The sequence below is a fragment of the Gopherus evgoodei genome, chromosome 2 (assembly GCF_007399415.2).
Source record: "Gopherus evgoodei ecotype Sinaloan lineage chromosome 2, rGopEvg1_v1.p, whole genome shotgun sequence".
Lineage (NCBI taxonomy): Eukaryota > Metazoa > Chordata > Testudines > Testudinidae > Gopherus > Gopherus evgoodei.
In genome coordinates this window covers 289,356,431-289,378,539 of record NC_044323.1, presented here as the reverse complement: position 1 = coordinate 289,378,539, position 22,109 = coordinate 289,356,431, and the positions used below count along the sequence as shown (strand labels likewise).

General features: G+C 49.2%; 1 protein-coding gene across 10 annotated transcripts in view; it reads left to right on the top strand.

The window, feature by feature from the left end:
* Nucleotides 1-21,618, top strand: part of PTP4A3 (protein tyrosine phosphatase 4A3) — a 166,106-nt gene extending 144,488 nt beyond the window's left edge. For all 10 annotated transcript variants that reach the window (XM_030553881.1, XM_030553882.1, XM_030553887.1 and 7 more), the window contains 3 exons: nucleotides 7,984-8,114; nucleotides 10,306-10,380; nucleotides 12,306-21,618. In XM_030553881.1, coding sequence (XP_030409741.1) covers nucleotides 7,984-8,114; nucleotides 10,306-10,380; nucleotides 12,306-12,423 — 324 coding nt within the window. In that variant the 3' untranslated portion in view covers nucleotides 12,424-21,618. The remainder of the gene's footprint in view (nucleotides 1-7,983; nucleotides 8,115-10,305; nucleotides 10,381-12,305) is intronic.
* The last annotated feature ends 491 nt before the right edge of the window (nucleotides 21,619-22,109 follow it).

The window sequence follows — 22,109 nt, the reverse complement described above, 5'->3', positions numbered from 1 at the left end:
TCTCAGCAGTTGCATGATGCAGCTAGAGAGTACTCAAGACAGTCAGTCAGCAAAAAACGTTCGTAGATCTTCTAAATGCCTAGGCTGTGTCTTTAATCATAATAATTGAAGATGAGGTCAGGCATGAGAGTAACATGCCAGAGTTCTGACAGGTCTCTTTGCCAGGTCATCTGTTAAATTCGCTTTCTCAGTTGAGTGCTTGAAACAATAAGAGCACTAGGATGAACTCTCTCCAGGACAAATGGTAGCTCTCACTGAGTTATGTGTGCACGTTGGGTGGAGAAAGAGAGAGAGAGAGAGAGAGTGTGTGTGTGTGTGTGTGTGTGTGTGTGTGTGTGTGTAAAAGAGAGCGAGCACATGCAAAGGGTTCTGTTCCTCACCTAAGTTCCCCTTAAGCTACATGGCTGCCCAGCAGTCTATCAAGTGCTGCGTGCTTCAGATGCCCCTCCCCCCACTGCCATGCTGCTCCCGGGAACCTCCTGCTTGCTGTGCAGATCGGGGAGGGGTGGCACTGATGTCAGGGGGTCCCCCCTCCGCCCTATACTCCATCTCCACAGAGCAGGGTGCCGGGGACATAATAGGGCTCAAGACAGAGGGAGCTTGTTGGGATCTGCTGCTGTGTCTGAACAAGCAGGCTTCAGACTGGTGAGGGCCAGTCTGCCAAAGGTGGCAGCACATCTGTCCATCCATGTGTGTGTGTGTTTCTGCCTCTCTCTCTCTCACACACCCACACTCACTCTGTCTCTCTCATTGTCTCTGTCTTTCACACTCACCTCCCAACACATACTTGTATTATTGTTGTTGTTACGTCTTTGTACTTTTTACAATGCACATATATTCTCTGTAATGTTGTTCTTTCATAATTTTTAATCTTCTCTTACGCTTAAATTTAATACTTGGAGTAGTGGGTTCTAAAATGCCTAACCTGCGCTGACTTAAGTAATCATCTCTATGGAAACTCTTTAAAAATATACATGATATGTAGGTTTTTTGTTTCTACTGGTGGTGTACATTCCGCATATTACCTCGATATGGGGCACATAACAAAAGTCATTCCGCACGTGGATGGAAAAAATTAGAGGGAACGTTGTTCCTCACATGTGACACTGACAGCCAAGAGCCGTATTAGTGGCTAGCATGAAGGCTGCACGCCTGGCTTACTTAAAACAAAGCAGATGGCAAGGAGCACACAGACGTGACTGGCAAGATGACAGGTCTTGGCATGTCCTACTCCATCTTCATCCAAGTGACTGGAGCGTCTCATACCAGGACTCCTGATCCTCACAGGTCGCACTTGCGCATCTGAGGGAATCACAGCTGCATGAGAACTCTGTGGGTGACCCATTGGCTGGCCTGTGGAGACCAGGACGGGTAGCGTGAGTCTCAGGAGTACGGTTTCAGGAGAGGCGATAAACAGTGAGCTGTATGACTCGTAGCTTGGAAGCAGCCACTCAGTAGCTTCTAAACCAGAATTGAGGGCAAAAGAGGGATTTAGAAGTAAAACCAGGAGGAGCTGAGGAGACTGAGAAAGGTATATCTTTGGGTTTCATTTATCATTTTTTAAATATAAAATAGTTTCCCCAAATCATAAATCTTGAATTAGAAAAGGCAGATCCATACCCTGGGTTTCCTTGGGTCCTGCCGGTATAGCAGACAAAGTTCACAACAGCAACAACTTTTTTAATTGTGTGTTTTACACATTAACCTGTGTGTGATAGTCTGGCTGGACAAAGCAGTGCTCCCCCGCGCTGCCCGGGGAGCATTCCTACAACGGAGCTGGGAGCAGAACCAGCTGGTTAGGATGGGAAGCTGACAACACCATCAGCGGCCCATAAAAAGGCAGCATATATAGCAAAGAGACTGGAGTGGAAGGGCAGTGGATCCTTTTAAATGGCAATGAAACCCTCTTGGTTTCAGTAGCCCATCATGCTTAAAGCCCCCAGCAGCTTTCCCTTTTAAACACTTGAGCAACTGTCACAGACAGCTCTCCCAACCTGCCTGGCTTAGAGAAAGAGGCAGCTGCCCACTTTCATTGGGACTGGCAGTGATCTTTTTCCCCATCCAAACTGTGTTAAGTGAGGATGTTGTACAGCGTTCAGTCCCTGTTCCCCACCGCATACGCTCTAATTCAGTCCATTTCTGCTCCACTATAGCCTGTATATGTCTGTTACTGGTCTGCACCACAGAGAGATTCCACCATCCCTGGTGTGGAAGGCAGAGGACAGTGTTGAATGTAACTTGCCTCATATATATTGTGACAAAGTTCCTCCTCTATCTTGGTGGGTCCTGCGCTTATTGGCAGATTTGTTCGCCTCAGAGATTCACCATGTAGGTCAGGGAACAGCCCAGAGACCTTCCCCTCTGGCAGAACCCACAGTCCATGTCAATTCCTCCTGTGTTTGATCAGGAGTTGGGAGGTTTGGGGGGAACCTGGGCCCGCCCTCTACTCCGAGTTCCAGCTCAGGGCTCTGTGGACTGCAGCTCTCTAGAGTGCCTCCTGGTACAGCTGTGTGACAGCTACAACTCCCTGGGCTACTTCCCCATGGCCTCCTCCAAACACCTTTTTTTTCTTCTCTCCACCGGACCTTCCTCCTGGTATCTGATAATGCTTGTACTACTCAGCCCTCAGCAGTATGCCTACTCACTCTCAGTTTCTTGCACACCTCTTGTTCCTTGCACGTACTTCCTCTCCACCGGCTCCCTGGCCTGACTGGAGTGAGCCCTTTTATAGCATCAGAGGGGCCTTAATTAGAATCAGGTGCTTAACAGCCTCACCTGTCTCTTAGCAGGTTAATTGGAGTCAGGTGTTCTCATTAGCCTGGAGCAGCCCCTGCTCTGGTCACTCAGGGAACAGAAAACTGCTTATCCAGTGGCCAGTATATCTCCCTTCTACTACTCTGCTGTTCCCAGCTGTCCTGGGTCAGTCACATTGCTTAATTGCTGTGTACTTTGGTTCTGGGTCCGATTCGGATGCAGTGATTAGTAGGCCGTGCAATGAGGCTAATGCGTTGGTCAGAACCAGTCCCTGCGCTGCACAATGCAAACCTGTTCGTGGTTTAAGATTACTGGGTTTCTCTCTGAAAGAGCAGAAATCTTTGTTCTGCTAGCTTGCCCACTGTGACACTGCATGTCAGGCATGCAGGAGGAGTTTAAACAGCTTTTGATTCTCTTTTGGAGGAGAGATGTGGCAGGGAATGTTGGGAACCTTTCCCCAGCAAGATAGAAGGTGCCACTACATCTCAGGCCTTTTCGGGCCCCCTGTGAGCTCCACACACAATGTTCTATCCGCATCACGGGGTTAATAATAATCACAAAATCATAGTTGGGGATTGGTCCTGCTTTGAGCAAGGGGTTGGACTAGATGACCTCCTGAGGTCCCTTCCAACCCTGATCTTCTATGATTCCCGGGGGTATGGGACGCTCCCATGTGCTGTACAGATTGAGGACATGTACAGAATTCCTGCAAGAGGCTATCGTGCTCTTCAGTCCAATATTCCCAATATTCTAAAGCCTAATGAGTATGGTTGACACTTACTAGTTCTAACCTCAAAGCACTTAACAGCCTAATAAGTTACTGTCCATCCCTGAAGTTCAGCTTCCTCGGCATGGTGAGGAGGCAAAGTGCTATCAAGGTGCACAGCAACTCTCCATTAAAAATGGGATGACTCAGGCAGCAGGATCCCCTAGTGCATACAGCACTGATTCTCCAGCAATGCCTAGTGAGTAATTGAAATTGCGTCGTTGATTTAAACAAACAAACAAGGATTTTTTATCATCTTATACCAGTGATGCCTTCAGCACAAGGCGTTAATGCCCACGTATATTCTTTCTGTGCTGCACTGTGTGTCATTTGCATTTGCAGTGTTGCGTCAGCACAGTGTGAGGTTTCTGTCCTCTGCTCTTCGTACATTACAGCCCTTTGTGTCCCACTACCCCAGAAGTAGCTATATTACATTCTATTTGTATGACACTAGTGCCTAGAGGGCCCACCTGACATCAGGGCCCCATTGTGCAAGATACAGACCCTTCCCCAAAGAGCATTCAGACTCGGTAGACAAGGGCTGGAGGGGAAGGAGGCAAAGTGACTTGCCTGGGATCATGCAGCAGGTCACTGGCAGAGCTGGGAATACACTCCAAATCTCCTGACTCCAGCTCATTTTACTGACCACTGGAGCACGTTGCCTCTCTAGACTGGTCACCCATCCCCTTCCCTATAGACCAGTCCACCAGGATGAAGTTATTATACTATACATAGACCCTTTGAGGCATGTATATTTCATGTAGGTCAACACATCGTCTTCCCATAGGCTTTGACTTTATACTGGAGCTCTCTAGTGAAAGATCTGATTAGAACATATTGAAGAAACTTGGCCTGTTGTTGAAAACAGAACTTATCATGAAAAATTGTTGGTGTGTGTGGGTTCCCCCAGCCTCGAGGAAAAAAACCAAAACAACAATTTAAGAAAAGTTTATTTAGAAACTTTTAGTGAAGGGGGAAAAACTCCATCAGATTGAAGGAATACAACTGAATATGAAGAAAAAAACTAAAGGAAAAAATAAGCAATGGTATGAAAGCAAAATAGAATGAACAAATGAAAAGAGAAATGTCAAGCTGTGGATAGCGTATAAAATAGTTTAGTACAAGTGAAACCAGAGTTGGTGAAAGAGCAAAGGAAATAAATTCTTCAGAAAGGGGGAGAAAATGACTAAGGGGGTGTGGCAAATAGCAGAGTGAACGAAGCTGGGCTAAACTCCATCAGTGCACGTGCTTTTAAGTTCAACATGTGAGCAGCTGCATTGAGTTCAAAGTTATATGCATGGCTGTAAGTCTTTTCAAGGTCAGGGCTTTTGTGAGTCAAGTTCGCTGCAGAACAGACTTCCGCCAATGTTTGGTCTGCAGTAAAATCTGTTATGAAGTCTGTCTGAACATTTGTGGGCAAGTTTTTGCTTGGAAGCACCACCTGGGTTTTTAACTACTAGAAGCTCCTTTTAAGAGTCAAAACGTTTTAAGAAAATCTGCCACACATTGCTTTATTGGGACACACAGTGCTGTATTCATAAAATTCCCCAGACTGTTGTGCTTTTGGCCTGATGGATTCAGTGCCACTCTGTTTTGAAATACGGCTTGGCGAAATAGCATTCTGGAGTTTCCCCATGTATTGTGTAGGAATAATTTACAAGCAAAACATCCAGCAGCCTTGCAAACATATTCAGGACTCTGAGGGCTTGTCTGTAGCCAGCCAGTTCACCTAAAGGTATGATCCTTTTAAAACCTGTTTAACTTAAATCAGTGCAAAAGATTGTGTGGACATTCTGAGATTATCTAGTTTTATTTCAGTTTAGCTTGTCAGTTAGAAACAGATTTCGGCTAGACCAAAATAAGCTACTCTGAACCAAAAAGAAGCATCCACGTAGGTTCGCACTCGTACAACTTAAACCAATGCAAACTTGCGTTTAGACAACTGCTGAATCAAATTGGATTCTCTTCTCCTTGCATATCAAGGAGTCAAGGTTCTACAGGCCAACTTGCCTTTGTTGAAACCTGTGCATCCTCCTTTTCAAAAGTGGCTGCTTGTTTTGACTGCGTGACTTGAGATGCTTCATCGGGGCCTGATGGCCAGAGAGTTGGCACTTTATGAACCTTTTAAGTTGCTCGAAGTTGGGCACCCCAAAATAACTAGTCATTTCTGCAATTCTCAGCCACCTCATCTCTTTGGAGTGTGGGACTGCACTGTAAATCTCTTGGGAAGCGTGCTTCTAAACCTTCCTGCCAATGGTGAGGTTTAGACTCGCCTAAAGCTTTAATTCAGTTACACTTGGGTCAGACTCAGTCATCAGAACGCTCGCTTTCCGGCTTTATCCTCTAGGAATCTCTAAACAGACTCTGGCCCTGGGCATGTGCCTGCAACAGGCACGATCTGGGGAGAGCCAAGACCAAGGGCTTTTCACTCGGCTCAGTTCAGGGTGACTGAGTCAGGTGAAGAGTTGGCGAGGGGGACAGGGCAGACACATGCCAGGGATGACCCCGACCCATGTGAGGGGGGCCATGGTGTGTCGGGAAGGTAGGTGTGCTGTGTCACTTACAGAGAAATGAGTTGGCTACAAGCAGTCTATGCTACAACATCCATCCTGCCTCACTCGTCCTCGCCCTCAGCCGCCGTTATATTGCAGGCTCCCCTCCCACAACTGACATTGCATGGCCTTAGAAAGACTTCAGGAGGCTGAGATCACGTCCTAGATAAGCTGTTCCTATGGTCGAAGGCATCACCGTTAGCCCTGTACACTTTATGTCTAGTCTGATGCCTTATGGGGCAACGTAGACTGCCCATTCCATGTGCCGTGAAGGAGATTTCCAAAAGGGAGTCGTGATTTTGGCTGGCCTCAATGTTTGGTGCCAAACTTTAGGCATCTTAGAGGGGCCTGTCTTCCGGGGAAGGTTGAGCTCTCGGCCCTCCAAAATCAAGCCTCTTTCAGGTGCGTCAAGCCGGGTGTCTGAAATCAGTAGCCGTTTGGCCCCCGGATGTAACCTGATCTCCCAAAGTCCACAGACAATTGATCGACATGTCAATAATTTGTCAGCTGCACTCAGTGGCTACTTGGGGCGTGGTGGAATGGGGAGGCTGTGGCTTCATTGCTGCTCTGCGTTGCGGCCTGTGTGTTGTCGTCTGGGCTTCTTTATTTCAGCGTCCGAGCCGGATGTTTAAGCCCACGCTAATTCTAGAACCCGTCGCCTCTGCACCACGGAGTTCTGCAAAGCAGATTGCATCTGCCAACTCCTTTGTTTAGGCAGGAACGGGCAGTGGGGGTAGGGACAGGGAGTGCTTGTTTCAAGTTAAACAAGGCAATATTGTGGTTTCACAATCTGTATCCATCTCCCTTGTGGTGAGAAGCCTCTTAGCTTTACTGTCCTTTTTACCTTACATGCCCTTTTCCCAAAGAGGGCAGGGCTGGCCTTTCACTGGTGGCTTAATTGCACTTTGATGGGTGTCAGTCTCTGGGACACAGGCCAGCTCGTAGGCTCTCTTTCGGTGGTCGGGCTGAGGGGGCCTTTCGGAAGTTGGCTCGGGAAGGAAATCTGTTTTCCTCCGAGTTCCCACTCCCTGTGGCTGTAGCTGGCAGCATCTGAGCCAGCAGTTACTGTTCCCACCCACACTTAGCTCAAACATGTGAACTGCAACATCTGCCAAACCTCACATGTGTTTCGAGTTTATGGAGGCAGGAGCTTGGCCACTCTCTCTAGCTGAAGCAATAAGACTTGGAGATGGAGCCGTACCCTAGAAATGAACCTTTGAAAGCGACGTCTGTTACCTTCTTTGGTCAGTGCTGTAAAGTTACCCTGGCGGGGAAGGCTTCCTTACGGCTTAACTTGCTAAGAAATTCAGGATCCCCCTTGTTGGCTGCATGTGGCTTTTACTGCTAAGTATTTACAGCAGCTCACCCAAGGATCTCAGAGCATGTGAATACGAGCTGCACAGCCCCACCCCTGCGAGGGTAGAAATAATCTTAGCTAGCTCTGACCCAGCCCTTCTCTGGAGTAGATCTCCATGCGCCTTACAAAGGAGCTCAGGATCTTTATCCTTGTTTTACAGGTGGGGAAACAGTCACGGAGGTAACTCTCCCAAGGTCACCCAGCAGGTCAAGAGCAGAGCTAGGAATAGAACCCAATTCATCTGAGTCCCAGTCCAGTGCTCTGTCCACTAGGTCATACTGTCTAGTAGTAATCCATAGCAATGTGTCTGTCATACAGCTGAGCAAAGCGAGTCACTGAGAGAGGTAAAGCATCTCAGATGGGAACAGTCCAGGTCTCCGGATCATGGGGCTCCTTCTGTTGTTCGGAGGATGCTGTGCTTTAGAAATACAGCCCTGGGGAAACTGGAGATTGGGGGAAGCTTCAAGTGCCTTCCTCTCCCAGTGTTGGTTTGTAAGATTCTGGCTTTATGTACCTTTCGCTAACTGCTCCCCCCACTCCCGCCTTTCCATTAGGACTGGCCCTTTGATGACGGCGCTCCTCCTCCCAGCAAAATAGTGGAAGACTGGCTCAACTTGCTGAAAACAAAGTTCTGCGAAGACCCTGGCTGCTGCGTGGCTGTTCATTGTGTGGCTGGCCTGGGCCGGTAAGTGAGGGCTTGAAAGGAGCTAGGAGCTGCCCTGGGGGTAGGTCTCAGAGGAAGGACAGCTAGATTTAAATATCTTGTTAAAGGGAGACATCTCCTGTTACAAGTTACTGCTAAGTCCCCCGGAGCTTCTGAGCTGCGGGCATGGTAAATTCTCCCTCTTTTTCCCTGCTCTTCCTTTATGCAGTTGGCAGAGCTGTTCCTATCCTCAGGCTGTGCTTAGGGTGCGACTCGCCTTGGCCTCTGTATTATCGGGACCCCTTCTTGTTTGGGCAAGGGTCTTCCATGCAGCCACACAGGAAGAGGGTGGAACTCTTTTAACAAGAAACTGGGATTGTAAAAGTTCTGGCGCTGACAGGAGAAGCCAGGCCAGGTTAGAGAGATGAAGTGGGAGAGGTCACATCTTTTATTGGACCAACTTCTGCTGGGGAAAGAGACAAACGGTCGAAGGACTCAAGCTTGAAAGTTTGTCTCTTTCCCCAACAGAAGCTGAGCCAATAAAAGATCTGACCTCCCCCATCCTGTCTCGCTAATCTCCTGGGACCCAACACAGCTACAACACTGCGCACAACAATGGAAGAGATCTTAACTCCTTAGGGGTTTTTTTAAACACCCTGGATTTCAACTCAGCCTCTCTCTTTAAGGGGGGAGGTGTGATCCAGAGAGCGTCCCTGGGGAGCAGCTGGGCCTCACCCAAGTTACCTAAAGCAGCTATGGCTAGGCTGAGCAGGGTGGCTGTGGGTGTGGGTGTTAATGAGCAGTCCTCAGATGAAGCAGATTAGGATCCTGATTCAGCAAATCACTGAGGTACATCCCATTGAAGTCCGTGGGATTTAAACTTGTACTGAAGCATGGGGGGGGCAGACTGGATAGTGGAGATGACGGAAAGGGGTGGGACTCTTCTGAGCTCCGCCTATGAGTCACCATGATGAGAGATCGCTCACCGCTGCTGGGCTCTTTGAGCTTGGCTTCCTCTCAGTGGGACTTGACCATACCCGCAGGCTCTGCCTGGGTTCTCAGTTTGGGTGACTAAATAAATAGAACAGTGGCAGCTCCCAAATGTCATCCACTTGGCTTTAACAGGAATTGGGCATTTGAACTCGTGAGATGGCTTTGGAAATCAGAGCCCAACACCCCATGGTCTGACCGGATAGAGTGCAGAACGGCTGTTCTTTTTGCTTACTCAGTGGCTATTAAAACCCTTTAAAGCACCTGACGAAGGAAAAGCCAGCACTACATAAATTAACAACCTGGGCAGGCTGACGAGAGTGGTGACTTTATATCTCTTCCCTGTATTTAGAGGTGTGATTTGTCGTTCCCTTGCAAGGCCTCTCAATCCTGGTCCCTGCCTGGGAACTAATCTCTCTTTTGGTTTAACACCCCCACCCCTCCCGAAACAAAGCAGGAATCCAAGTACAGGTTGTCACACAATCATCTTCAACAGCTTTTAATATGCTCTTGGAATCCTCTATCATTCACGTGCTGGAGTGCCACAACGATGTAGGTTTTATTAAGGTCTGTCACGTAAGTGGCTTGTAAAATCTCCGCTCACTCGCCACACCCGCCACACCCCCCCCGTTAAAACTGAAGCCACTTTTCAGACACTTAATATCTAGTCCACTTCGGTCTGGTTTGGGGTTTTTTTTGTTTTTATCCTCTATTAATCTGCTTGCAAATCATTTGCCAAATTCCTCTGAAATCAAAGCTGTGTTTTATAGGGAGAGCAGTAGACAGCTGTAAGCACTGTCCTCTTTATTTTATCCTCCTCGCTTTAAAAGGAGTATAATTTCTATAGGCTTGGATACGCTGCACTTCAGATCTCCAATCTCGAGTTAATTTTTTGGCCAAATGACAAGGCCTGAAAACCAGAATTTATATGGTGGGAAGTGGCAGTGAACACACCATTATAACGGTGCTCCTGGGGTTTGCTCTGGGAACCTATTGTAGGAGAAGCTGGATGCAAGAGTGTCTGTTTCTGTATGATCTCTGTATGCTGTATAACCTGAGCCACTGTTGATTTTGTGTGTGCGTTTGTGGTGCTTTGGGTTTAGCGTGGGGGGATTGTGGATGTGATTACAGTAGGTTTGGAAGGAGTCAAAGAGTTTTGGGGTGTTTTTTTGTTAAAGGCTCTGATCGCCGCTGGCATTTCTTTAATTAAGGCAGGAAGTGAGTCCTCTCCATTACTTTCCAGAGCTCCTGTTCTCGTAGCCCTGGCTCTGATTGAGAGCGGGATGAAGTATGAAGATGCCATTCAGTTCATCAGACAGTAAGTGGCCTGTAATAAACCCCTCCACTGTGTGCCAAGCAGCAAATCGACAACATAAAATATCCAGAGTGACATGGTGCTCTTGCTGCTCCATGCTGGTGTGTCCCGGGAATAAAAAGCTGGCACTTACGAGAGGGGAAAGTCCTGTTTCAGAACTGCACCCGGGGGCCAGGACAGCGTGAACTTGTGAACTCCTCTGAGCAGGGTGAAATAACCTTCAGATACTTGCTTTATCCTCCCTCGAACTGATGGGAGATGGAGAAAACGAGTCTCACAGGCCTGTTGGCTGCACAGAGAGAGGGTTGTTTGCTTTCCCACCTAGCTGCCCTGTGCTCCATGGGTCTAGTTGCCTGTAAGGAGTCTGTGTGTTTAAATCGGTAGCCAGAGCTGAGCAGACCCATCCTATTTGCTGCTCATCATCAGTTGCTGTTTCCCCAGCTACGTTGGTGGTTGTGGGCCAGAGGGATCAGGGAATAATTAGTCTGCTAAACTCCTAGTGACCTATTAATGCAGACTTCATTCTGGAGTCCTGAGCAGTTCATTAGCAGAGCTAGGATCCCCCAGGCAAAGAGCTGAGCCTTGAGCTCTGCTGCATTGACAGCTACTCGGTAAATGAAAGAGAGATTGCAGAGGTCCTGGGCAGTGAAATAACTCAATGCTAAAAAGGAAGGAAGGAAGGAGCCGAGTGGATAAGTTGATTTCTAGACCAACAATCACCTTAATCAGAAGGCAGGCACAGAAAGCAGCGAGTGTTGTGCATGGTGTGTGTGTGTAAGAAGTTGACCAGATTCACACGTGCTGTGACTTTTTGGTTGGTTGGTTTTTTTTCATGACAGAGGTTTCTATTTTGCCAGTTTGCAGTTCTGGGAAGGGGGCAGTGGGGAGGGCTGTACGGATCTCTGGTGTTCTTGGATCCTGGGAACTCCACTGGAAGAACTCTTGACCATTCTGTTGGTCATAAATCAGCCTACGCTATAATAGACATCCTTTCTCATAGCTGATACTTGCTGTTAGCCACCGTTTCTATTTTCTTCTACAATTCCAATCTAGTCTTCATAATATATTCTGCTCCATGCCCTGCAGCTTCCATTTAGGACTGCAAATATGGGGATTATTCTCTCCTTCCCCTTTCTCTGACACCAGCTATGACTGCAGGAGGGTTTTCCATGAACACCAAGGACATCAATCTCTGTCTATGGTCTGATCCCCAGTTCCTGCCCCAGATGAGGAGTCCCACGCCGCTATTTCTGCTCAGGCTGCTCCTTCGGGCGCACTCCATTTTCATTGGAAAAGTTTCGTTGTGTGTGTAGAACAGAGCAATTCAAAATGGGAGGAGCAAATCAGGGTCTAAGAATAGAAGAGCCATTTAGTGGAGCCAGCCCAGCTGCACGTTCTCCAAAGTCTGTTATCGATATTAGTCCAGTTTTAAATGCCCCAGAGCCAAGAGGTTCCCACCATTTCCCTGGGAGAGGCTAATCCAGAGCCTGACAGATCTCCCTGCCAGGGCACTGTTCAGTCTACATTTCCCTCTGCGTAACATCAGCCTGCAGGAGTTTGCTTCATCCCATATTTCTTGACTCCCCAGATAACAGGGTTAGCACGGTGCAGACACGCAGGCCTCCTGCCATCAAAGCTGGATTTGCTGCACAGCTGAGTGCGAGAGGGAGGACGGGAGAAATGTGGCTTGTAGGAACAAGCCCTCTGGCTTCACTAATTGAGCAGGGACCTCTCTGGTTTTGAACTCCCAGCCTGTGAGGTGCATGATGTTTCCCCCAGAGCCTCTACAGCCACTTGCTGGCCATAGGCCCTGTTAGTCTTTTGGGGTTCTGCTGCATGGACACTGAGAGATGAGTCCTGGGGTGCAGGGCTGGTTCTGGGACGCTCCCCAGCTCGGGAGCATTCATGGCTTTCTCTTTGTGTTCCAGGAAGCGCAGAGGAGCCATCAACAGCAAGCAGCTAATGTACTTGGAAAAATACCGGCCAAAGCAGAGACTCCGATTCAAGGACCCTCACAACCACAAGAACAGATGCTGCATCATGTAACCTCAGCAACCTCTTGCCAAAACACACGCACGGACACACACATGGGGGCACGCAGGGTCGGACGGTGGAGTTGCGGGGAGCTTGGACAAAGTGACACTGACCTTTCCTTGTACACGGGGCACTCTCTCTTTAAAGAATCGCTGCACCCCTGGCCAGCTAAGGCCAAGGAGAGAAGATGGTTCGGCATCTCACTCCTGGTTTTAATGGACAAAGAATTAGCCCATCATTTCCCCCTCGCCCCAAATCTCCCTTCCGCCTCCTCACCCTTTCCCCAGCTGAAGGTGGAGCTTGAGTGGATCTAAATTCTTTGCACTGAACCCAACTGCAGGAAGAGATCTGTCCAGGCTGCGCCGCCCCGGGGATGGGTTGTGGGAGGGAGAAATGCAGAGAATTTGTCTGCTGCCTAGTGTGTGACAGCCACAGTCTGGCATTGTGTCAGATACGCATCGGGCCAGCCCCTTCCATTGGGTTTGCTGGATCGGGGGTTAGGATGTGCTCTGAGGTTGGGTTTCCCCACTAGTCACAGACATTCTTCCCCCTCCCTTCTCTCTGTGCTGCTCTTCATTAGGGCCACAATGTTACATGTCCCAGTGGGGCACATAGGATCAAGGGCAAGTGGCTTGTTTTAGTTCCCTGGAGTTAGCTCCAGTCAGTCACTCGGGGCAGGTTGTTGTTGAGGGAGGAAACGGCGCTGTTACATACACTGCCTGAATTCCAGCCCTGCACCGAACATCCTCCGTGTGTCCCCTGGGAACATCACTCTCCAACAGAGAACTCGGTTCGTTCAGATTTCAAGGGCATTCTTCCCCCTCCCAGCCACCTTTCTCCTTTGCCTGAAAAGAACCTACCCCTAGAATTCCTTTTCTCCTTCTGAAATCAAATGGTCTTTTGGGAAGTGGGTTGTACACTGGGGAGGGGGGTGGGAATGGAAAGGGAGCACGTTGCTTGGGCCAGTAAAGGGTCTTCTAGTTGGGAGGAAAGCGGCTTAGGTGTGAACGCTAGCCAGGTGTTAGATAGACGCATCCCAGAGCATATTCACAACCTCCAAACAGAGACTCCGGGACTGGGTTGGTGCTGGGGCTGACAGGGAGGGAGAAGGGGCAGCCAGACAATTTGATGTCACAGAGGCGTAGCGTGCGAGGGAATTGGGAGTATGTGATGTTTCAGTCACATTCTTGGATCATAGGAGTTTCCCGTCTGGCTCAGCGTTAGTGTAACTAGCCAGGATCTGCTTGTTTCACCTTGAAAGCCACTGTCTGGCTGAAAGACTGAGCAGCTTCCTACACCAAGTGAACCCCGGAGGAGCACAGGGGGGCGGGTGGTAATATTTCTCTTGAAATTTGTCATCTTTTCCCTTCTGACTGGGTCTGATCTTCCCCGTGGCACAGCGTCTGCTGCAGCAGCTTCCCGTTCAGGTAGCCAGCCCTCCGCGGTGCTCTGCAGTGCCATCCACCTTTGGCTATGACCCGTGGCTGGGGTTAGGTACCGCTGCCCTTGGGGAAGTATCATTGAAGTTGGGTTCTCTCCAGATGGCTGCAGCTGTAACCCTGGGCTCCCCCAGTGGGTTGGGGAAAGGGCTGAGATCCTCTCCCGTGGTGCACATGGCCTGGATAAGTGTGTTACCCCGGAGAGGGGAGCACCTTGGTTACAGGAGGCCAGTCCAGCAAAGCAGTGACTTCAGGAGAACGCTGCTGTGGCAGAGATGCCCAGATCTGTAGGGGGCCTGGGGATTGGGCACTACTATTCTGTCTTACCCCTTCCTCTTTTCTAAGGAATCGATGCAAGAACAAATGGCAGGTCTGCTCCTGGACTTCCATGTGTCCCTTCCCTAGAGCACTGCCCATGTGTGTCCTGTCACCTCTGACCTCTCTAGTAAATGCACAAGCTTTACAAAGTGGAAAGAAGATGGTTAATGTGCTGCTTGTCTGATGAGAATGGGTGCTGCCCAGGGCAGCTTTTTGCTCAGATGCTGCGACCGAGGCCTGGCGGGCAGAGCACATGGCGAGTGCCCACAATCCCAGCTCCACCGTGCACTTCCCCTGTGGCTTGCGCACATCATGTCAGGTGTGTGTGTGTCCGTGTCCCGAAAGAGGAGAGGAGAATGGCTGGGAGGATGGATAGCAAAGCGCCAAGTGGCCATTGAGTGTTAGCTACATGGGGGGTGTCCTCCCGGAAACTTCTCCGGCTAATCTGCGTGAAAGCCACTGGAGTTCTAGGTTTGGAGAGTGGCTCGGAAGGGTCAGTCTCTTGCATGCAGGTCCTGTAGTGGGGAAGGATTAAGAAACTCTTCCTCCAAATCCTGCGTCCATTTCTAAGGGCTCTCCTGCCCTGTGTGCGGAGGGGAGCCTGCGCCTGAAGAAAGGGGAGATTCATGTGAGCAGCCTGCTCTGTTTGGAAGGGGCAGGTGAGCTGGACACATCCAAACAAATGCCACTTGCTTCTGCCCCAGTGCCCCTGGGCTCAGGGAGTGCAGTGCTCCCCTGTGGGCATGGGGCGGGAGAACAGCTTGGAAACCCCCGGGAGTCTTCCTTTCTCTCCATGGCTCCCTTCTGTAGCAGGGAGAATAGGGCTCCTGTTGCTTTGCCAACCCATGCCATTGCTCCTCCATGTGACTGTGCATTTCTGCGAGCCCAGAAAGGAGCCAGTCTCAGAAATCACCCGCCGCCAGCTTGCTCTTCACTAACCCCTAGCTGATTGCGGAGCAGGGTCTCTAAAGGGATTTCAGTGACACTTCTCAGAGAGGCAGCCCCAGGGAAGGGTTTTTCCCTCCTTCCCAGCCCCCTGGCTGTTCCAGGTTCTGCCATGAGCCGGCCAGCCTCACAATATCCAGGAACTGGTGATTGTTTAAAACGGGGCAGAGGGGGAGCAGCCACCTTCCCTTGTGGCAGATGGATCTGCAGTGCAAGGAGTGTTTGTGGGGGAGGGAGATGCAGGAACACCATACACGGGATCTCTGGCTCACTGCTGCACCCACTCTCTTTTGGGGCTCTGATGAACCTAGCAATGGGGAGTTCTCCACCCCGCAGCTGTCCTGAGTCGCTATCTGAGCATGCCCAGGCACTGCCAAGGATACTTTGTACTGCCTGTGGATGCTCCGTGTTGTTTAAGGCCATGTGACACGGAAGATGGCCAGTTTCTGCCCTCCACGCTGTGCGGTGGAGAATGGAATGTGCTGGCCCAGTGTGAACGCGGCTTCAGCGGTGCTGCACCAGCTCAATCCTGTATGGGTCGGTCTGAGAGGAGAGGTCCTGCCTCTTCCACTGGCCCCTCTAACGTTGGGGGTAAACAGACGAATTGCCCTCCTCCCGCCCCGTGCACTGCTGTATGCTTCCCAGTTTGTCAGCGCTGTCGGCTTTGACCTCGGCTGGGTCCCAGCTCAGGATCTCTGCAAGCAGGTGCCTCCGTGTTGGGCATTCGAAGCTTGGGTGGACTCAGCAGTTCATCTTCCCCAGCCCAGCCCACTACCTCTACTGCAGCCAGCAGTAAAGATGGCACCCTCCAGTCTAGAAAGAGGTGCTGATACCAGAAGAACTCCAAACAAAACAGCCTGCAAGGTCACATGTTCCCTGGGCATGCTTCAAACTCCCCCTCGGAGTCAGGCCTGGCTTCAGCTTTGGAGACTGCCTTGACATACTCCACACCAGAGCAATCCATTGACCCTGCACACACACCCTCCCCCAGGTGAAATCCTTAATGCAGGCACACTGTAGCATGAGTGTATGTGAACACATGGCGACAATTACATCATGAACACCACTGGGCATGCTTATGGGGCAGCTGTCCAGTGGCAGAAGTGATGTATTTAAACACCCACCACAATATGCTTGTTAATTCCTGCCCTTGCAAGAAGAAAACACATTTTTAACGGATGAAAAATGGAACATATTTGTCTTCCACGAATCCTCTGGCCTTTCTTGTCTCATCGGCTCCATTTCTAAGCACCACAGGGCACTGCAGCTCGTCTGTCGAGGAACCAGGGCTGGAAGGCCCTGCCAACAGAAAGAAGAATATAAACTTCCCTCCTCCTGAGCAGAACACACAGAAATGATGAGAGATAATCCACACCCCAGTGCAAAACCTTCCTTCCGGGCAAGCCAGCCCAAGTTGTTCATGCTTATTGCATCCCGAATTGGAAATGTAGTCCACTCACCCACCGCGCTGGTCAAGCACAAAGTCATGAATGAAAAGGACTCTGCCCCTCAGCATAATTTATGATTGTAACTCGTCGTCGTAGCATCTTCTGTTAATATCCCGTGGAGATCATGAATGGGGATTACAAATGCTGATTTCATCTGCTCCTTGTCAGTAATAGCGACGTAGGCCAGAACCTAGTCGCGTGGATGGGCCCAGATGATCATCAATGCCTAGTGATTTTGAGTGCCTCCATTTTTGGGGTCCCCAACCAGAGCTGCCTTAAAGGGGCCTTGACTTTCAAAAAGTGCTGAGCATCAGGAACCATTTCAAGTCTCAAATTCTGGGCCCCTAAAAACAGACAGTCACCAGCCACTCCTGCAGCTTCACCTCTGATCTCGTAAAGAAGGCTGTATAGTTCTTCAGACATATGCAAAGGAGCTGATGTAGGTTTAATGGCTCCAGGCTGCCTGACTTATTCAAAAACCGTCTCTAGTGCTGCCTCTCATCCATCCCAAATACCACCGCTTCACAGAATGCTCACGCTGAGGCCAATCCCAGGGGGTTGGTTAGAAGCGTTATTCCTTCGGCTGTACTGTGCATTACTGGGAGATCACGATGACCTCGGGTGTGCACCACACTGAGCAGTGCCCCAGAGCAATGCTGTGTTTCTGTGCCAGCAGCTCATCTCTCCTCTGCCTCTGGATCTTGGCAGGAATCTCCCACAAGGTCACAGCCTTTAGACGGAAGTGAGATGGCACTGAGGTACTGTCTGTCTAGACAGCATAGAGTAAGAGCTCTCTCGCCAGCCCTGTCTTTGATTTACTGCCAGTATCCTCCATGCTAGGGGATACAGTCTCCACGCAAAGGAGCTCCTTACATTTGCATGGCAACGTCCGCGGTGGTTCTCCCAAGATTTCAGAATCCAAGGCACAGAAATCCCCATCTTAGTTTAATGTGACATTAGCAGGGGCTCTACAAATCCACCCGGGCAAAGAGGGAGTAGTGTGTTGTTGAGTCTCGGAGAGGTTAGAGATGGGACAGACCTGCGGCAGCAGTAGCCCGGAGGGGATGAAGTTTGGTGTTTAACTGATCCAGATTGGATGCTCCTTTTCGCTCTGATTTACTCTTGTAGCATTTATTTGCGGGCATTCACAAAAGATGCTGTTGCCACTGGGGATTTGCACTGTGATTGTAGGTTCTCCTAAGTTCTGCACCATGTCCTAAGAGTACATGCATCTCCATCCAGCCCTTTCCCTGCTCTCTGTGGGACGCCCACCAGCTCCCATGAACTCTCTTTGTGTTTCTCCTCCAGTCCACTTCACTAGCACGTTTCACCTGAGCAAGAAGCCAGCAAGATAGGGGGCAGGGGGGATGGCAGAGAAAGGCGTGAATCACAAAATGCTGTTGCAGTCAGTGGCAGCAGACTCGTGCCCTACAGGTGGAGCCCGTGGCAAGGTTGGGACAGGAATAGTGATCATAGTGGATGTATCATGAGTTCCTTTAGAGGGCTTCAGAGTTCAGCTGCTGTAACCCGCATCGGCACCGTTTTGGTCCAACAGCAGTGGGAGGATGCTCAGCCCAGCCACACTGATGGACCCAGTTCCTCTTGGCCAAAATGCCTGGAGTGACACAATGCACCCCCAGATCACAGCAGGCTTCAGCCATGTTGCTGCTCTAGTACAATCCGTGTACCTTGCTGATAAATCCTCTTTTCCATCACATGACGGGCCTGTGAGAATACTGCACCGCAGAGCTTTCAGCCTCCCAAATGGAAGGCAGGCCCATGGCTGATCAACGGCGGATTGAGGGTGCTGCCAATGCTGCGCACTCCTTTGCACTTGTGGAAATGTTTCTATATCAACACCCTGCTGGCGTGAGGTCCCTTTCTCTCCCTCTCCTCCTGATCCTAACCCTCAGGATAAAGGCGATGCAGCCCAGCGTGAGCAGGGATGTGCATCATCATGAGCATTCAGTGTGGATCGGTGGCACGGGATTGGACTGAGTGGCAATGGGTTCACATCTGCTCCGTTCCTCGGGGGGAGTGTGAGAGCTCAGCCTGGTTCAGACCCCCTTTGCGCCACCACCCCCATGTAGAGTTCAGAGATTGAAACAAGTGGCTCTTGTCTGTCGCGGTGGGTGTGATCTGAACTTCGGGGGGGTGTTCTCTTTCTTTGGATGGGAATAAGTCGCAGGATAAATCAGAATCCATTCCATTGACGTCATGGAGCATGTAGAACTGAGGGGACAGGAGACTGATGTCTCTGCTTTGCTTTGAAGATTGGTATTGTGAACTTTCTGGGAAGGCCTCTTTGTGTTAAAATGGTGACCAGTTTTCCAGGTCACTGCAAAACCATGCCCCCCTTAGCTGCCGTAATTGGTTTTTGGTGGACACCTCTCTGCTGTGACGGAAATTGTTACCTCCTTTTGCTAAGGGTGTAGTTCTGTGTATGAGACACCGATGGTTTTGGTCAGGGAGCGGGGAGGGTTCTTGTGTCTCGAACTCACAGCTGGTTAAGAAGTGTCAGTCCAACAGAAGTTCTCGGAGGAAATCTTTGCACCTGCACAGTCGTTACTTGCAAATAAAAGTGATTGAGTGGAGCAGAGCTGGGAGTGAGAGTGGGGGTGGGGGGTGGGGAATACGAGTACAGAAAAGGGATTATGAAGCCTGAAAGATGCAGTTTTAAAGCCTGTGGTTAGGATTGTCTTGATAGGGCTAACAAAATAAAGCAGAAAAGATGCTCAGATTTTCCTGTTTATCTCTAAGATTTGCCACCATTTCTGGCTAGCAGCGGCAGTTTATGACAGCCAACCAGAGCAATATCCCCCCCCCCCCCCGCCACACACACACACACACACGCTCTCTCTCTCTCATTTCTTCTCACCCATGATATTGCTTTATCATTTCAGTGGCTTGATTCAAAGCTGGACAGTCTTTCCCTTGCCTCTCGCGCATGTGGCATTTCGGCACTCGCACGGGGAAAAAACAGCTTTGTGCCTTTTTGTACTTTGTGGTCCAAGATTTCCAAATGTGGGTGTCTAAAGTGAGGCTCCTAAGCCCATTTTTAAGCAGCTAAATGAAAGGGGCCTGTTTTTTCAGAAGGGCAGAGCAGCCATCCTCTCACTGTGTTCACAGGGAGCTGCTGGGTGCTGAGTGCTTTCACTCTGGACGTAGGAGCCAGACTTGAGGTACCCATTTCTGAACAGCTTGGCCACAAAGTATTTTAAAAGGCAACAGAAAAGGCCTGAGGGGTTAGGATTTTTCCTGCTTTGTCCACCCTTTCTTCCTGGGAGGTTCCCAGACAATTGGAAAGCAAGCAGGTTTCAGATACTGGAGGCATCGTAACCACGAAATGAGGCATGCTGCATGGTGGAAGTGATTTGTATTTGGTTTTGCTAACCTTTGTTTATATCAAATGCTTGGAAGAAGAGAACTCCTAGTTAAAGAATTGTCCTTAATTCACAGAATCATAGACTATCAGGGTTGGAAGGGACCTCAGGAGATCATCTAGTCCAACCCTCTGCTCAAAGCAGGAACAATCCCCAGGCAGTTTTTTTGTTTTGTTTTTTTAACCCCAGATCCCTCTGTGGCCCCCCCCGGTTGAACTCACAACCCTGGGTTTAGCAGGCCAATGCTTAAACCACTGAGCTATCCCTTCCCGCCTCCCTTTGAAGTGGCCATGGCATCATGACCATCCCTGAACCGCTTCTCTGGATCATTCCAGCAAAACTAGGGCAAAACCTGATTGACATTCCGAATGTTACAAATGAAAAACAAACAGCAGGAGAAATAAACATTTCATGTCTCCTTTGTCTATCATAAGGAAGCCAAAAAAAGGCACAGACTGAGCTGTAGGCACCATATACAATATCCTTCTTCCCTTCCCTTTAAAATGAATTCTCGTAAATATTTGAATTCCTAGCGCTGACACTGTGCCAAACCCTAGCATTCGGCATGATCGCTATAAAAAGACACTATCTAACCAGCATCTGAAGAAGCTTTATGCTATTCATGAAGGAGAGGAATTGTCTGTCTGAGTTTGAGTGGGGGTGGGAAATATTAACCTGGGGGAGGGGGTCATTTCCTCTGTGTGCGTTACAATGTTTTGGCTTAAAATGATCATGTTTTCCCTTCTATTCTCAGTGCTTTGTGATTTTAAAAAAAAATTAGAAAATACTGGAAGTGACAGTGGTGAGGAGTGTGAAATACCTGTGTAAATGGCCATCTTTTTAACTGAGGTTTGTTTCTACCTATTTAAAGATTGTTTTATTGGTAAATTGCATTACGGGTTTTGAGATAAAGCCACCACCACCATACTTGGGCTGAAGGAGCTTTCAGCAACAGGGTTATTATCATTAGCCAATTTGGGAAGAGGCAGAGGCTCATCTGTCTAAACAAAATGAGGGTTAGGTTGCTTTATTTTTCAAAACTGACATAGGGAAGCAAAAGGAAGATCCTTTTTTAAACTGCAGTTTACAAGTTCTTCTATCCCATTTGCTTCTAACCACTTGGCTACATAGGCAGCTTCAGCTTTCAGTCTTGTTATGGATCCTGTCTGGTGAGGCAAGAATTTGCCTGGTGTCTTTGCTTAGTGTGGGGCTATGGGACAGTGGACATTACATTTTCAAGCATTTAGCCAACATTCTTAGGGTTGTTTTTTTAAACATTCTGCTTTACTTTAGATAATATTCTCCCAGAAGAACTCTTGATTTCCCAGCTGTTTCTTTCTCTGCAACAAAGAACTGCGTATAGTTTTCCTTTTAATCTCCGTGGGCAATCTTAGTAGTATGTAGATTAAGCCCAATGACTTTTTTGGTCTGAGCCGTAGCTAAATTATTATATCCAGTGCTTTTATACCAGACAGCATCACTTGGGATATGCAGATGAGGTAAAGGATCTTGACACTTTATAACCCTTTTTAAAAGAAAAGTCTGTTTACTTATGTCTTGTGTAAAATCATATGCCTTTTCGTAATCACTTTTATGAAATTCCTAAAGTGGATTAAGGGGGTTTTGCCTCCAGCAACAACAGCAAAATAAAAATAAAGGGTTCACTGTTTTGTACGTTGTGTTGTGGACTTTTCTTCACCTGTCACTGTAGTGCTTTTGCAGCTCCCGTGCTCTGCGTTATGTTAGGCACGGCTTGTGTTGGGGCAGCGGGGTGCTTAGGGGACATCTACGTGGCAGCAAGCCTCAGAATCTGACTCGACAGACTCAGGCTCACAGGGCTTAGGCTGCTGCATGAAAAATTGCTGAGTAGTCCTGGCTCGGGCTGACGCTTTGGCTCTGAAGCCTAGCGAGGGGGTGAGCTTCTGAGGCTGAAGTCTGAATCAGTGTTCCCTCTAATTTTTCCCATGCATGTGCAGAATGAATTTTGTTATGTGCACCAATATGGAGGTGATATGTGACCCATCATCTCCGTATTAGTGCACACAACACAATGCATGTGATGGGGGTGGGGCCGAAGGGTTTGGAGTGTGGGAGGAGGTTCAGGGCTGGCACGCGGTTGGGATGCAGGGGTGTGGGGGTGCAGGCTCTGGGCTGGGGATGAGGGG